Below are 14,489 nucleotides of genomic sequence, written 5' to 3'. Positions count from 1 at the left end.
ACATAGCATTTTCTATTGAAATAGAATATACAGAATACATATATACAACTAGTGGTGTATGTAACATCTCCATGTATACACGCTGAGAACTTACCATAGTCCAGGAATATGATCAGGACTATAGTGTAGCTGCTAGTTGGTCAGTAAGCTGTCGTGATGGCCTTAGAAACCATCCCGCGGATAATAGATCTTCTTGAGGTTATCTTGAGATGATTTCGGGGCTTTAGTGTCCCCGCGGCCCGGTGCTCGACCAGGCCTCCACCCCCAGGAAGCAGCCCGTGACAGCTGACTAACACCCAGGTACCTATTTTACTGCTAGGTAACAGGGGCATAGGGTGAAAGAAACTCTGCCTATTGTTTCTCGCCGGCGCCTGGGATCGAACCCAGGACCACAGGATCACAAGTCCAGCGTGCTGTCCGCTCGGCCGACCGGCTCCTTAAGTCCAATATCAAACCAAATATAATATTCAAGAGTTCCAAGGTCCAGTATGCCATGTTTAGGTATACTAAGGTAAATTTCCGGTTATTCACACAAAATTTACATCAGGACGTTACGTTACAATAACGTAAACTTGTGTCCATAAAAAATACATTAAGGCCACTCACCGTAATTGGTGAATCAATTAAAGAGTATTTACAATTTATCAGACTAATGAAATTGTGAATTTTCTCTAAATAATTTTCCATTTTTCAGGAAGTTTTGCAAAGAAAGGGAAATATATAGACTGACAATATAAATCAAATCTTAAGGCAAATTATTAATTGTAAAATTCTGAATTTTTTTTCAGAGCTAAAGAAAAAAAATTGCCGTTAGGAGAAATATGGCGAAAATTATATTTTAATAACTTATTGGAAATACTGATGATAAGGCTTGATAGCGTAATGGAATTGATAATGTCATGATAAGTAAATCTAGATGATGTATGTCGTGATGACTTAAGAGAAATATGAATAATGGAATAACACGGAGAGTCATTAGTCAATGATGATAACGTCATCAACTGACTGATGACGCTCCGGAAGTATTGATAAGGGAAGACGACGGGCAGATTGTAACAACTAACTTGTGTATATTTAAGACGGCGTAAGAATTATTAATGACGCTACTACTCTCTCGCTGGGAGAGAGAGTAACCTATACCTATATATACTTAACCTATACCGTTGATAGGTTAAGTAATAATTGTAAATAAGAAGCAATACGATGCTTATCTTAACATACTAAGAAGGTTAGGTGAGGTCGGTGTTTTCTATGAAACTTTTCATGGTAAACTAAAATATTCACAATTAGTATGTCACATATGCACTTATTAAATAAGTCAATATTGACTGTAAGCAAGTGCGAGAACGGGTTGGAGCGCTGGCGTGCGCTTACGTCAGAACAATCGCGGTTAGCGAGTAATCTCGCTAGTCCAGGGATATGACAAAGGCTGAGCTGAGAACAACTCATCCGGTCAATGCACCACAGACGAACATCTTCATTTATGGGGTACTAAATGGGGTATCAGGCGATGCTCGGGTCTCTGTCAAGTATGTTATCTCTGTCTTTCCCTCTCCATCCCATTTCCTCTTTCTGTCTCTCTCATTCCTTCCCTCTCTGTGTCCCTCCGTCTCTTCCTGTCTATCATCTCCGTCTCCTCTCCCTGCCCCGTCTATCTCCCTCATAACATGCAATATTATGAACGGCTGGAAATTACCTGCATTACCGGGGTCTATCTGTCTCTCTCTTTATCAGCTATCTATCTAGTTATATCTATTTCCCCTCCCATTTTCCCTCCCCCCTCCCTCCTTGCTTCACTTCTCAAGCAGCACTCAAACAACTGTATGGGTTTCTCAAATACTCTTTTTTTTTCTTGTTATCCTTTTGCTTCTCTTAATTCTTCCTTCTCATTTTCTTTTCTTTCCAGTAAGAACTCCACGGAAATCATATGCTATATGTCACACTTTACACGAAAATGGTGTAATGTGGTTTATACGACAACTTTGGACAGACAAATAAATATTATCTTTTATAATATACTGGGGGGGGGGGGGGGGGAGGAATACACGACATTGCCCAGGTCTGTCTGTTTATCCCGTCTATCCATCTATTTGTCTATTTATCAATCCAACTATCCACCTATCTATCCACGCATCTATCCATCTGTCTGTCCTTTTCAAGTAAATCATGAAATTGTGCGGGTAAATGGCAGGAATAACTTAAAACTCTATGGAAAACACATCCCCAATTTCATTTCAGACTTCATGTAAATCGTTCGGAGGGTGGGTGGTTACACTCCACATTTCTTAAAGCATTTAATGTAGGCACGTCCGAGTAGACCTATGTCCGTCCTATACCCAGATGTTGTCCCCCTGCAAGTTTGGATGAGGCTACCTCTAAGCATCTGGCTCCAAATTTGGACAAGCAACCTGACACCTGCATATAGTGCATGCTGATAATTATGTGGCCATTCTGCACACTTGAGATCAGTGTTTTTGATAAATGTTGCATATATACAAAGATATACCCGTTGATTGACAGTTGAGAGGCGGGACCAAAGAGCCAAAGCTCAACCCCCGCAAGCACAATTAGGTGAGTATATAAGTAGATATAATCACATAACTAAGATTAAATCATCCTTGGGTATTTTTTCACTTCTCTGGATAAGACATTTTAGTTAACTGCTTTGAAGCGAGTCTGACCTAATGACTCGCTACAAGTAGTTCGCTAATTACTTAACTGGCTTGTTTAACGAGACTACGAGCCTCTGGGCACTAAACTACCTTTATAGGCAAAGTTCAGGTCGTTAAGGAATGGTGCTTGGTTTGCAACCCCTTCCCCTGGTTCCTGCATCTTTCGTGAGGTAGGGAGGGAGGGGGGGGGGGAGAGAGCGAGTGTGTGTATTGGGTTGACTTCCTCAATCACCATTAAGGACATAAGTATGGGCACTAAGCCACCACTATGCACAGCAGCAGTTAATGAAGCCAAATTAGCAAAACTACTTTCTTTAGTTCTGCATTTTCTTCTTTTCCTACAGAGTGACTGTGCAAGCTAATTGCATGAATTTGTAATGTATCGGTTAAGAAGAGATTGAACCATGCCATTGACAAGCAGGGAAGACCGTATATACCTATTGATAAGAAAGAAGATTGACTGACCTCTCTAAACAAACGAGTGTGTCAGATATGGTTCGCATTATCAGACACTGGAAGCCTGCTAGGATTATACAGGTCCCGCCAGGTCAGCGGCTGACCTTCCTAGAACGCAACTCACAACAGTTCTCTAACTCCCAAGTACATTACTGTTAGGTTAACATAGACATCAGATGCAAGGAAACGTTCGCAAACATACTACCTATGTTACAAGGCGACTTTGACAAACTGCAGCAACTGTTCAATAGATGGCTGCTCAATTTAACTGGTAATCAATGGTATGGAATAAGAGTATGGGAGGTGCTTCTGAGGCCACAAGGTTCTAGAGAGAACACTGAGAAGGAGAAAAGTAGAACACGTAGAATGGATTAATTATGTAACAGTAAGACGACGACACATTTCTCCAGATTACCAGAAGGTATTTGGCACTTTGTTACTTAGGAAACTCCTACTTAAACTTGGAGAACATCCAGTGAAGGGTGTTCTTCAAGAAGAACACCCTACATAGGATGACTGAGTAGTGTGTCAACACTGGATGACTGGATAGTGAAGATTGTTCTCTATAATATTTGATATTAAGGAACAAACCCTCTCTTTATAATTATTATGAATTAAGCGATGCTCAAAAGAACTTTAAAGTAATAATTAGCCACTTAAAATACAAATAGTATTTAAATTTAACTAAATAAAAATAACTATTCTATGTTATTAAAATAAATGTAATAATATTAAAACAATGCCATAACTAAATTTCTCCGCTTTTCATTTCATAAATGAGAAGTTGAAGACTTAATTATATCGTAATTGATCTGCACTTCGGCACTTACTGAACGACTTGATGACTCGATAATTTGCTGGGAAAGGGAAGAGGTAATTGTTTTAACTTTATCTTGAACACCAAAAGAGAATTTAAAGATGAGCATTAAAAGGCTCTCTGCCAGCTGTGTACTCCTGCCAGCCAAGAGTAAGGTGGACACTGGGAAGAACCAGCAAGTGGGGTGATAAACAGCAGGAAATATGTCGGCCAACACGAAAGAGGACCAGGAAGTGGAAGAGAAGGGCGGAGGAGGAGGAGGAGAATTTGGTTGAAAAGAAAGTAAAAGAAGAAAGAGTAATATTGGCAGGCGTAAGAGGAAGAGGATAAAAGGAAAGTGGACAGTGATAATGTCAGAGAATAAAAATGAAGAGAATGAGGCGACAGCTGAGGAGGAAGAGGACCGTCTCAGTACTCCAACTTCCTCCGTGTCTCTCTCTCACCATAATCAATATGTAAATACTAAGAAGCCTGGTGGTACAGGGTGGAACAGGACGGTCTGTCACTGTGGTGTACCAGCCTGGTGGGACAGAGTGGAACAGGACAGTCTGTCACTGTGGTGTACCAGCCTGGTGGTACAGGGTGGAACAGGACAGCATTGGAACAACAGGTTGGATCAGTTAAAGGGCGATATGAGTAGTTCATTGATACACATTTATCTCGCTAATACCTTACCAATCTCCCCTTATCTCATTAAAGACATTGTACCTCACCTCTTTCCTGCCTATATATCCACACCCACTGAACTGTAAGTCTATCCTTCTGAAGATGTATTATTAAATACGAAAGTAGTTTAAGGAAATTTCTTAATCCTTCCTTCGTGGTCTGACACTGTGTGTCAGACCACGAAGGACCCCAGACCAACTCCACTCCCCAGAAGGAATCGAACTCAGACAGCCAGGAGCACCACTAAGCAACTGGCGTACCTGGTACCTTAACTACTCGACCCACCAACTATGCCCATGTTTACCAAGTGCCGTCGGGACGTTGGGAATGTAGCCTCGGCTACCAGTGTCTTTTGTACAGTCACAATTGGTAGAGTGGTTAAGGTACCGGGTGCGCCAGTTGCATAGTGGCGCTCCTGGCTGTCTGAGTTCGAATCCTTCTGGGGTGTGAACTTTTTAGTTGCATATTGATTTGGGGACCATTCAAGCTTGTTCGGATATATAATATATAAATTTAGTAGTAAGGAATGCAATTTAGTAGTAAGTAGTTTAGTAGTAGGGAATGAGCTGTTAAGAATTAGATAGATAGTTTATAAGCACTTTTCCAGAGCTAAAATAGAGAAGGGCCGAGACATTGATGTGTGAATTATGGCAGATGTTAGACACAGTAGGCTACACTTCGAATAACCTTTCCCATCGGAAATGGTGATGAGATTATAATTTGTATATATTTATATATGGTTGGATGTACAGTTAGGACTTTCAGTTTTCTCCGGATTTGCCCAGTTTTTTCCTGCTATTCTTGCCCCTCCCGCTCGTTTCCTCGGCCCCAACTCTCATTCCGTCCCAATCCGATACATTCTTACCTGCAAATTCTCGGGCAACTCGAAGGTAATTGGCGAGAGCGGTGTTGGAAAGTTTCTCAGAGTGGTCGCTACCCGAATGCAAATTTGCTCGATTTTATCTTCGCAGCCCCTTGTTCTCCTCCTCTTTGTCCTGCCTTTTCCCCTTAGAATACTTCCCCCATTTCTCTCCTCTGCTTCTCCTTAACCTGTTCCTCTTCCTTCTCTTTGTTCTTAGGGAAACAATGGCAGAAGCAGATTTTATTTGTCACTTTTTCTATTGCATTCATTTATTTATAGGTTGCTATGTTCCACGGGGAAAAAATGGCTTATATTATCTGTATCTATAAAAGAATGTTGTCTGTCTGTTCGAGATTATGGGCCAAACGCTTGCGGCTAGACTCGCTAAACTTGGGGTGGTCAAAGGTGGGCGGGGGTCGAGACCCATGACCACCTTCCTCTTGGCATGGAACGACAAATAACATTTATTTTCCAATCTCGCTAAATAAGACTCCATCCTCACTAAGAGTACTGGCATGACTGGAAATTGGTAGAGAAGGTGATGAAGGATAGGTAGTCCAACTAGGAGGATAGATCATAATTAGTTTTATGAATTAATAAATAGGAGTTTGCAAGTTGGGCACATGTTTTAAGATCTCCTTCACCCTTGTCTGAAGTTGCAGGTTATCTTGAGATGATTTCGGGGCTTTTTAGTGTCCCCGCGGCCCGGTCCTCGACCAGGCCTCCACCCACAGGAAGCAGCCCGTGACAGCTGACTAACACCCAGGTACCTATTTTACTGCTAGGTAACAGGGGCATAGGGTGAAAGAAACTCTGCCCATTGTTTCTCGCCGGCGCCTGGGATCGAACCCAGGACCACAGGATCACAAGCCCAGCGTGCTGTCCGCTCGGCCGACCGGCTCCCTAAGCGTAAAGCGTGCAGACGTAATGGGTGAGGGAAACAGCGCGTCAACGCCTCTACCAGTATGAAGTTGCATGATTCGTGAAAAATACTTACTTTGGACAGCTTCTAACAGTTTATAAAAACATGTACTGGTATGTTGAACATGTACAACGTGTGTGTGAATGGTGTCTTTGACGTAATCTCTCATTCAGTGTCTAAAACTTTCTGGTGAGGCAAGATTTTTTTTCTTAGATATATACAAGAGTTGTTTCATTCTTGTAGAGCCACTAGTACGCGTAGCGTTTCGGGCAGGTCCCTGGAATACGATCCCCGCCGCGAAGAATCGTTTTTTCATCCAAGTAAACATTTTACTGTTGCGTTAAACAGAGGCTACAGTTAAGGATTTGCGCCCAGTAAATCCTCCCCGGCCAGGATACGAACCCATGACATAGCGCTCGCGGAACGCCAGGCGAGTGTCTTACCGCTACACCACGGATATGTGTCGAGGACGATTGTCTTGACACCGTCGTAGTTCGTCTCTGTGGTAAGAGTAGTGAGAGTTAAGGCAGCTCTCGCAGTAAGATGTGCTGGGAGCAGTATAGACTACTGCTCTCTACGCCACTTGATTACCAAGGGCTTCAAACTACGTGAAGAAAGCGTCGACCTTCGGGCTCTACAAAAGGCGCCATCATCTTCATACTTCTTGTTGTTGTTTAAGAGTCGGCTACTGGGGACAAGAAGTTGCAAGTAGCACGGGCTATGGTGAGCCCGTAGTGGACTTTATTATTATAGTGAGTTGAGTGGGAACGTACAGGTAGACTGGCTTCCAGTCTATCTGTACTAGATGGTAGGCTGGAAGTCTGTTGTCTCTGCTCCTGCTGTCCCAGCTCACGTGTCTGTTTGCTCTTTCACCCTCAACTTTCAGCTCTAAGTCGGCTTGCTCTACTTCTCGTCGTTCTAGATCGGTTCTCTTCTCTTCCAATTCATATTCTTGTTGTTGCCGTGTAATGGTCGCGTCATTTAAAAGATTAAACATTACAAGTATAAATGTGCGCAAAAAAACATCACTTAACTACCAGTCAGTCTAATAATCAGATCACAAATATGCACACCTGTGGTAATGTAACTTGTAGCTTAAAACTTTAAAATTTACGTTAAAATTTAATGTTACGGTCAAAGGAGTTGAGTTGGTGTACAAGCAAAGTGTACTACACAAACACAGACTTTAAGCATAAAACTCCCAGTCAAAGACCACATTTAATTTCTCGTGAAGTGGAGGTACTGGAGCATGCCAGCACATGGTATGCTCAGGCTCCATAAAATAAAATAAACATCATGACCTCTGTAATGTGACATACAAGGAACAGGAGTAAAGTCAGAAAGTAAATTTAATGAAACAAAATAAGTTACTTTAACACCTGCAATACAACTTGCTAGATGCACGTGTAATAACATTGAACACATTGGCTGTGTGTGTATATATATATATGTCGTACCTAGTAGCCAGAATGCACTTCTCGGCCTACTATGCATGACCCGATTTGCCTAATAAGCTAAGTTTTCCTGAATTAATATATTTTCTCCAATTTTTTTCTTATGAAATGATAAAGCTACCCATTTCATTATGTATGAGGTCAATTTTTTTTATTGGAGTTGAAATTAACGTAGATATATGACCGAACCTAACCAACCCTACCTAACCTAACCTAACCTATCTCTATAGGTTAGGTTAGTTTAGGTAGCCGAAAAAGTTAGGTTAGGTTAGGTAGGTTAGGTAGTCGAAAAACAAATAATTCATGAAAACTTAGCTTATTAGGCAAATTGGGCCTTGCATAGTAGGCTGAGAAGTGCGTTCTGGCTACTAGGTACGACATATATATAATATATTATACACACACATTGCTACATATTCAGAATTTGATTTCGTTTAAAAACTAACAATGTTGTGGATGGAGCTGGAGAAGGTTTGAGGTACAAGGTTGGGTGGTGGGTATATTTGGTGTTGGTTGGTGGAGTGTTGGTCATAGTGATGAGTAGTTACACCCGGGACAGCATTACCTGGCGTCGCTTGCCACACTTCTCTACAATCTTTCCACACTAACAATATTCATTTGTTATAAATTTATGAATATTAAATCTTGACAAAATATTTGCTTTCCTGTCTCTCACTTTTGCATAATATTTTTCACAATATGCCTATCACTTTCTGTGTATGTTTATCTGTATATATCTAAGCTCCTCTGTTACCAAACAGTCCAGCAACATTTAACAGTACATGTGTTACATATTTGATTATGATGAAGCCACTGATTGACACTAGACTAAATTTTTATGAGATTGTGGTAAATGGTTGACTACTGTAAATATTCTGATTCACATCTCTACTTGTCAATTTATTTATTTATATTCCGAGTGCTTGTCTAGAGTCAATGTCCTAACATTGACTCATTCGTAGAGTCAATACGTTTATATCATAACAACGGTATACTCTTGTTGGCATTTTGAGCGTCAAGTACGATTGGCAGTGTTATCTCAGAGGCTTATTCTTGTTCCAACAGTGATGGCAGTAGGCGGCCGCGGCCAGGGACTCATTCCTCCACCTCCTGTCGTCACAGACCAGCCCTACTTCGACTCCAGCATGTCGACCAACCTGTCGGCCCACGTTGGTAGACAAGCGGAGCTCCACTGTAGAGTTCACTCCATCGGCAATAGGACGGTGAGTACTGTGTTGCGATACCTTTTTCTTTTAACTGTAGATGTGGTATACACGGACTTATCAAAAGCATTTGATGAATGCGATCATTGTGTGGGCTATCACTCCATGAAGTCAATAGGAATAACAGGTAAAATAGGAGACCAAGTGTAGTTTAACCCTCTGTATCTCAGGGTACAGTCCTTGCACCACTACATTTACTTATTCTCATATCAGATATAGACAAAAATACAAGTCACAGCTTCGTATCACCTCATTGCAGATGGTAGTAGCATAAAAATTAACATGAACATTACTTCTGTAGAAGACATTGTAGTTTTTCAAACAGTTATTAATGAAGTTTTCGACTGGGTAGCAAAAAACATGACATTTAACAATTTATATATATATATATATGCATACAAGAAAGGAATGCATCTAAGAAAACTTTTGTTAACAACATCACGTACATGTGACGCTGACTTTGGAAAGATTAATAGGTATATCTACATGTGAGAATGTTAAATGGTAAATAGGAGACTGGAAGTTGGCGGAGAAAATATTTGTTAAAGTCTAATTGATTTAAGAGACGACAGTTGTTTTTCACACATTGAGTTTGTGTGGAAAGATTGCAGCATCGTATGACAGCTAATATATGTACAGAAGCAGCCAGTAAATCGGTTAAGAAGCTGGAATGTTGAAAGCAGCAAGCGTTGATGACTTACAGACATATTAAATTTTGTTAGAAAAAATAGGACTCCATAGTAGAGTACTTGTAGCTGTGTGTGTCGCCTCAGGTGTCGTGGATCAGAGGGCGAGATCTGCGGATCCTGACGGTCGGGAGGTACACCTACACGACGGATCTTCGCTACGAGGCGCTCCACCAGCACGGAACTAACCAGTGGACTCTCAGAATCAAGTCTACTCAGCCTAGGGACCAGGGGACCTACGAGTGTCAGATTAGCACCAAGCCAATCAAGGCCTTTACAATATATCTCAGGGTGCTAGGTAAGTTTAAGCGACATATACTCTATAAGGAGATTCTAATGAAAGTTTTTGATATATGTCACAGGATATATGTAGTGTGAGAGGTGAGAAACACTCCTCCTCCTCAGTGTTAGCTGCTCATCTCCACTCCTCTCCATTGTAAGAACCAAGAGGAGAAATCCTGGGCTCTCCAGACCTGTATGTTCAGAAGAGCAGCATGATCAATCTGACCTGCGTCCTGCATGACCTTCCTGAACCCCCGGCCTACGTCCTCTGGTATCACGGCAACAAGGTGAGAACGTGATTAATTTTGCTTTCCACCCTGAACCCTCCAATGAGAGGTGGCTCATTGTTTTGCTGTAATGAGTTCTCTCTCATCGATATTTTATATTTTTTTCTTGGTAACTGGTTCAAATTTACGTCTTTGTATTATATTCTACATATTAAAACTAAATAAATATTTTTAAAAGTTTGTGTTTTGATTTTCCTTAAGAAATCAAAGGGTTATCACTTTTTGTTCACCCTTAAGTTCTTCCTCACTTCAGTGTTATTAGGCTTGACGTGTCATTACAGGACGGGCTTCGTAGAAGTATGTTGTTGTTAAAGATTTAGCTACTCAGGACGAAGTGTCTATGTAGCACGGGCTATGGTGAGCCCGTAATCGTAGAAGTAAAGGGCAAGTCATCATATATACCAGGTAGAATGAGGCGACGTCTTCCCCAGTGGTCGGGGCTGGACAGATTGAGTGGAGAACCTCTAGGTCTTCATTATCATTGTTGGACATTAGCCATAAATGTGGTGTGAGGTGGAGTACAGTCTTGGTGTAGTTAGGCCTACCCAAGTGTGAGCGAACTCTTGATAACTGTGCGAGTGTTTGGCGTGAAGTGCTCTGGCTGTGTAATCTTCTAGTGTCATTGTACCGGTTGATTATTTTGGTGTACTCTGTCAGATCTCTGGTCATGATGACATTATTAGAGAATTAGTCATAAAGAGATTGTGAATGATTCTTAACAAGCAATTTAAATCATGTCGAAATCCGATTCTTATTACATGAATTGTATGGTCAAATATAATTTAATATAGGTTAGTCCGTAAATCTGGTGAAGATGTAAATCATAGAGGCTGTTAAAATTTCTTGAATTTTCATATTTTATTTAGCATAAGTTTCAAAATTTGAATTGCATGTATCTTATTGATTTTCCGTCTTAGCCAATATGCTTCCGACACCACTAATTATCAGCAATACGCTTTTAGGTTTATTAAAACAAAGCAACATAATTACAATCAGCCGTATATCTTGTTTAAAAGTAAATGAATTAGAAAACAAGAAAATAATAATTTAATAATCTGCAAAAAGCCTATTGGCCCACACGAGGGAGCTCCTCTTTTTATCCATCCAAACTCATTCGAATATACCATATATGCTTAACCTACTCTTGAAACAATCAAGTGATCCTAAATTACCCGGTAATATGTTTCATAGATCAACAAACCTATTTCCAAACTAGTATTTACCCTAGGTGTTTCCTGTATCGAAACTTTTCCAAGTTATATCCCATGTATCTTGTATCATTAGATACACAACAATAATTTTTGTTGAAGTGTTTAAGACTTTATTAATATCTCCTTCTTTATAGCCTTTTGTCCATATGTATTCATCAATTGTATAACCTCTTACTCTTCGCCTTTCTAGAGAATTTAAGCTTTTTAAATCTTCACATGAAAGGTTCGTAATTCCTGAGATAACTTTGTTATCCTTATCTGTACTCATTCAAGTTCACTTATTCCCAGTCTATAGTAGCGACTAAAATTTAGCTGCATATTCTTAAAAAAACTAACTAACAAGATAAAGCCTAAGAATATCACCAGTTTTGTTGCTAACACTTTTAAAATAAATCCCAGTATCCTATTTGCTTTATTCTGGACATTTATGCATTGATTTTTAGGCTTTAGATCTGATATTTACTCCCAAACCTTTTTTTCTATTCAACCTGTACAGTGTCGACGGTATCACGATGATAGCTGGGAACGTTGCAGTCTTTATCTAGTCTGTAAACCCTATTTTAATAATCTATATTTGTCAAGATATAGAAGAATGACTTTTGCTATTATCGATTCAAGATACTTTCGCACAATAGATGTTAAACTAATTGGTCAATAGTTCGACGCAAGTGATCCATTGAATTCGTTAAAATTGATGCAACATTTGCAACTCTTTGATTTCTGTATTTTGCTGATTTGAATTGATTTATTAAATACTAGTAGGAATACCCGGTGGTGCCCGGGGTAGTGTCTTCACTCACCCCTTGTTACACCCTCTTCTTTCCTTCTCTACACACATCCTCTCCTTCCCTCTTCTCCTTTTCCCTGTGCCTCTTCCCTCCCATCTGCCCCACTTCCCCCTTCTCATAACACCCCCCCCCTTTCCCTTCTCTCCGGGTCTCTTCCCCCTCATTTTACCCTTTCCTGTTCTTCCCTTTGCCTCTCATATCCCTCATGGCCCGTCCCCTCGTCCTCCTCTTCCCCTCTCTCCCACTTCTCTCAGAAAGACCTCATGAAAGTCCCTAGAGGGGGTCTATATAAATGCTAATATTTCTTAAAGCATTTAAGGTATTCTGACCCCAACCAGCTTATGTCAGTCCTGTACTACAGACCATTCCCTCTGCAAAGTTGTGTGAGTCTAGCCCCACCAGTTTGGCCTCACAGTTTGTACAAAGACAAACAAACATTCTCTCTCTTACAGTTATATAGAAATCAAGGGTTCTATTAGCTCGAAAAGATTTCATTTGGTTGTCTCTGCTGTGTCAACTTTTTTGTCCGTTGAAGTAGAGTGTGGTGGCCATGGTTCACCATGATGGTGGAGTGTGGTGGCCATGGTTCACCATGATGGTGGAGTGTGGTGGCCATGGTTCACCATGATGGAGTGTGGTGGCCATGGTTCACCATGGTGGTGGCCATGGTTCTCGCCCTCTAGTAATAACTTGACTATGCTCTCCTGTGTTAACTTAACCATGCCCGATAGTCGTTACTTTACGCTTTCTATTGGTCACTTGTGATGCCGTGTATGTTAAGTTGGTTTACGCCTCGTTACAGAGCATCAGTTACAGCAGCGGCCGCGGGGGAGTGTCGATGGTGGTGGAGAAGGGTCCAACTACCCTCAGTTACCTCTTGATTACTTGTGCTGGCCTCCACGACACCGGCCTCTACACCTGTGCTCCCTCTAACCTCAACACCACCAGCATCATGCTTCACGTCTTAGATGGTAACTACCTTCCCACTCTCAACATTTGACGTACAAGTTTAGCGCCGTCTCTGGCTCTCTCTTCTTCAATGTAATACTCTTTAGTTTGATTTTTTATGTTAACACATTGTTTGGTTTTCTTGTGGGTGGTAACAATGTAGACTTAATTATTCAAAACAGTAGTAAGCTGCGTATATTTTACACTTTTGGATGGATATCTTGAGGTTATCTTGAGATGATTTCGGGGCTTTAGTGTCCCCGCGGCCTCCTGTTAGTCACCCTTCTTGTATATCGGGACTACATTAGCAGTCTTCCAAATTATTGGCAGTTCTCCTGTTACCAGTGATTTGTTATTCACCATTGAGAGTGGTAGGCACAGTACTTCTGTTCCTTCTTTTAGTAGCCATGGGTGAGATTCCGTCCGGGCTTATAGCCTTTGTCACATCCAACTAAAGGAAATGCTTGTGTGTGTGTGTGTGTGTGCGTGCGTGTGCGCGTGTGTGTGCGCGTGTGTGTGTATTCACCTAGTTGTGCTTGCGGGGATGAGCTTTGCTCTTTCGGCCCGCCTCTCAACTGTCAATCAATCAACTGTTACTAACTACAAGCAACACCATTTTCAACTTAATTTTGCGTTTAATGTAATTGTGCATTTGTAATGTTGTACAATATTTTACCAATACAATAATTTTACAATACTTTATTTTATTTTTTTTACTTTTATTTTTATTTTTTTTATTTTTAATATTTTACAATAAAATTTACCTTGACTTGCAGCTACTAATGATGTTCCCGCAGGTGAGGAGCCGGCAGCCATGCACACAAACAGCTCCACCCCTCACTCCCCAACCCGTCCTCTTCACTCCCAGCACCTGCCACAACACTCAGGTGAATATCTTCCTCTCTAGTTCCTCCTTTTGTGCCGAGGTGTGTACAGGATTACTCTTGTCTCCTGTTAGCAGGCTTACAGCTTTCCTTTCCCCTGGAACACCACCCAATAATTGGTTTACAACCCGGTCCCCAATTACTGGTGGCTGAACAGTTAGGGATTGGTGCCCAGTCAACCCTACCTATCAAAGTTCGAATCATGGTGAAATCGCTTTAGAGACGCTGAAAGTTTGTGAGGCATGGGGAGGTGTGTGAGGCATGGGGGGGGGGGTGAGGCATGGGGAGGTGTGTGAGGCATGGGGAGGTGTGTGAGGCATGGGGAGGTGTG

The 14,489-nt window shown here is 41.2% G+C and overlaps 1 protein-coding gene across 11 annotated transcripts in view; it reads left to right on the top strand.

Moving 5' to 3' along the window:
* LOC123772639 (zwei Ig domain protein zig-8) overlaps nt 1-14,489 on the top strand; it is a 69,539-nt gene that overhangs the window by 37,003 nt on the left and 18,047 nt on the right. For 8 of the 11 annotated variants that reach the window (XM_045765891.2, XM_045765889.2, XM_069303410.1 and 5 more), the window contains 5 exons: nt 8,915-9,072; nt 9,846-10,056; nt 10,200-10,327; nt 13,129-13,297; nt 14,051-14,161. In XM_045765891.2, coding sequence (XP_045621847.1) covers nt 8,915-9,072; nt 9,846-10,056; nt 10,200-10,327; nt 13,129-13,297; nt 14,051-14,161 — 777 coding nt within the window. The remainder of the gene's footprint in view (nt 1-8,914; nt 9,073-9,845; nt 10,057-10,199; nt 10,328-13,128; nt 13,298-14,050; nt 14,162-14,489) is intronic. The other 3 variants (XM_045765893.2, XM_045765892.2, XM_069303411.1) reach the window with 1 other exon arrangement.

Source organism: Procambarus clarkii, chromosome 50, assembly GCF_040958095.1.
Source record: "Procambarus clarkii isolate CNS0578487 chromosome 50, FALCON_Pclarkii_2.0, whole genome shotgun sequence".
NCBI classification, from domain to species: Eukaryota; Metazoa; Arthropoda; class Malacostraca; order Decapoda; family Cambaridae; genus Procambarus; species Procambarus clarkii.
Note: the sequence above shows the minus strand (reverse complement) of the source record. Positions and strands in the feature narration are given on the sequence as shown.